The sequence below is a fragment of the Oncorhynchus keta genome, chromosome 34, assembly GCF_023373465.1.
Source record: "Oncorhynchus keta strain PuntledgeMale-10-30-2019 chromosome 34, Oket_V2, whole genome shotgun sequence".
NCBI lineage: Eukaryota > Metazoa > Chordata > Actinopteri > Salmoniformes > Salmonidae > Oncorhynchus > Oncorhynchus keta.
Window position 1 is genome coordinate 10,629,946 of NC_068454.1, and position 2,704 is coordinate 10,632,649.

Sequence of the window (2,704 nt, forward strand, 5' to 3'; positions counted from 1 at the left end):
CTCTCAGCTCCACTCTCCTCCTCTCAGTTCCACTCTCCTCCTCTCAACCCCACTCTCCTCCTGTCAGCTCTACTCTCCTCCTCTCAACCCCACTCTCCTCCTCTCAGCTCCACTCTCCTCCTCTCAGCTCCACTCTCCTCCTCTCAGCTCCACTCTCCTCCTCTCAGCTCCACTCTCCACCTCTCAACTCCACTCTCCACCTCTCTGCCGCACTCTGTTCCAGTTAGCTCTACTCTCCTCCTCTCAGCTCCACTCTGTTCCTCTCAGCTCCACGCTCCACTCTTTTCCTCTCAGCTCCACTCTTGTCCTCTCAGCTCCACTCTCGTCCTTGTGGAGGGATAGTTTGGTGGAGGGATAGCCTGGTGGAGGGATGGCATGGTGGAGGGATAGCATTGTGGAGGGATAGCATGGTGGAGGGATGGCATTGTGGAGGGATGGCATTGTGTAGGGATAGCATTGTGGAGGGATGGCATGGTGGAGGCATAGAGTGGAGGAGGGATAGCGTGGTGGAGGGATGGCGTGATGGAGAGATAGCGTGGTGGAGGGATAGCGTGGTGGAGGGATAGCCTAGTGGAGGGATAGCATTGTGGAGGGATAGAGTGGTGGAGGGATAGCGTGATGGAGAGATAGCGTGGTGGAGGGATAGCTTGGTGGAGGGATAGCGTGGTGGAGGGATAGTGTGGTGGAGGGATGGCATGGTGGAGGGATGGCATTGTGGAGGGATAGCGTGGTGGAGGGATAGCGTGGTGGAGGGATAGAGTGATGGAGGGATAGCATGGTGGAGGGATGGCATTGTGGAGGGATAGCGTGGTGCAGGGATAGCCTAGTGGAGGGATGGCATGGTGGAGGGATAGCGTGGTGGAGGGATAGCGTGATGGAGAGATAGCATGATGGAGGGATAGCGTGGTGGAGGGATAGCTTGGTGGAGGGATAGCGTAGTGGAGGGATAGTGTGGTGGAGGGATGGCATGGTGGAGGGATGGCATTGTGGAGGAATAGCTTGGCGGGGGGATAGCGTGGTGGAGGGATAGCGTGGTGGAGGGATATCGTGGTGGAGGGATAGAGTGATGGAGGGATAGTGTGGTGGAGGGATAGCGTGGTGGAGGGATAGCGTGGTGGAGGGATAGCGTGGTGGAGGGATAGCGTGGTGGAGGGATAGCGTGGTGGAGGGATAGCGTGGTGGAGGGATAGCGTGGTGGAGGGATAGCGTGGTGGAGGGATAGTGTGGTGGAGGGATAGCGTGATGGAGGGATAGCGTGGTGGAGGGATAGCGTGGTGGAGGGATAGCGTGGTGGAGGGATAGCGTGGTGGAGGGAAAGCGTGGTGGAGGGATAGCGTGGTGGAGGGATAGTGTGGTGGAGGGATAGCGTGGTGGAGAAATAGCGTGGTGGAGGGATAGCGTGGTGGAGGGATAGCGTGGTGGAGGGATAGTGTGGTGGAGGGATAGCGTGATGGAGAAATAGCGTGGTGGAGGGATAGCGTGGTGGAGGGATAGCGTGGTGGAGGGATAGCGTGGTGGAGGGATAGCGTGGTGGAGGGATAGCGTGATGGAGAAATAGCGTGGTGGAGGGATAGCGTGGTGGAGGGATAGCGTGGTGGAGGGATAGCGTGGTGGAGGGATAGCGTGGTGGAGGGATAGCGTGGTGGAGGGATAGCGTGATGGAGGGATAGCTTGGTGGGGGATAGAGTGATGGAGGGATAGCGTGATGGAGGGATAGTGTGGTGGAGGGATAGCGTGGTGGAGGGAAAGCGTGATGGAGGGATAGTGTGGTGGAGGGATAGCGTGGTGGAGGGATAGCGTGGTGGAGGGATAGCGTGGTGGAGGGATAGCGTGGTGGAGGGATAGCGTGGTGGAGGGAAAGCGTGATGGAGGGATAGCTTGGTGGAGGGATAGCGTGGTGGAGGGATAGCGTGGTGGAGGGAAGCGTGGTGGAGGGAAGCGTGGAGAGGGAAAGCGTGATGGAGGGATAGCGTGATGGAGGGATAGCGTGGTGGAGGGAAAGCGTGATGGAGGGATAGTGTGGTGGAGGGATAGCGTGGTGGAGGGATAGCGTGGTGGAGGGAAAACGTGGTGGAGGGAAAGCGTGGTGGAGGGATAGCGTGGTGGAGGGATAGCGTGATGGAGGGATAGCGTGGTGGATGGATAGCATGGTGGAGAGATAGCGTGATGGAGGGATAGCGTGATGGAGGGATAGCGTGGTGGAGGGAAAGCGTGATGGAGGGATAGCTTGGTGGAGGGATAGCGTGGTGGAGGGATAGCGTGGTGGAGGGATAGCGTGGTGCAGGGAAAGCGGCCTGTTTTCACTCTGACTCTGTTGCTCGGTTTTACAGCGATGGTTGTTGGTTTGTGTTTTGCACTCACTGTATGCTGGGTGTGTTTGACAAGATTGACTACAGACCCAAACCAAGTGTCATGATTCAACTTTGGGCTTTTTAAATACTTCTGTATATCAGATATTTTCCATTATTTTTCCAGTAATTCTTAACATTGCTGCTGTATTTTATTGAACTGTGTCATCCATTTGTTTCATACTTCCTGTGAATTGTTTTTCATTGATTGTAATGGTATAAATATGAACAAAGATTTCCTGTGCGGTGTTGCAAGATTATTAGTGTTTGTTTTCTGTGTTTGGTAAGTAGTGTGTTATGGTTGAACCCAATTGTTCAAGCAAAGACCAGTAGCCCTGTTCTCAGAATCTCAGGGA

General features: G+C 55.3%; 1 protein-coding gene across 1 annotated transcript; it reads right to left on the reverse strand.

Moving 5' to 3' along the window:
• Nucleotides 1-823: 823 nt before the first annotated feature.
• Nucleotides 824-2,149, reverse strand: LOC127914858 (uncharacterized). Its single transcript, XM_052492605.1, has one exon. It carries the CDS (start codon nt 2,147-2,149, stop codon nt 824-826), a length of 1,326 nt encoding a protein of 441 aa, XP_052348565.1.
• Nucleotides 2,150-2,704: the final 555 nt, after the last annotated feature.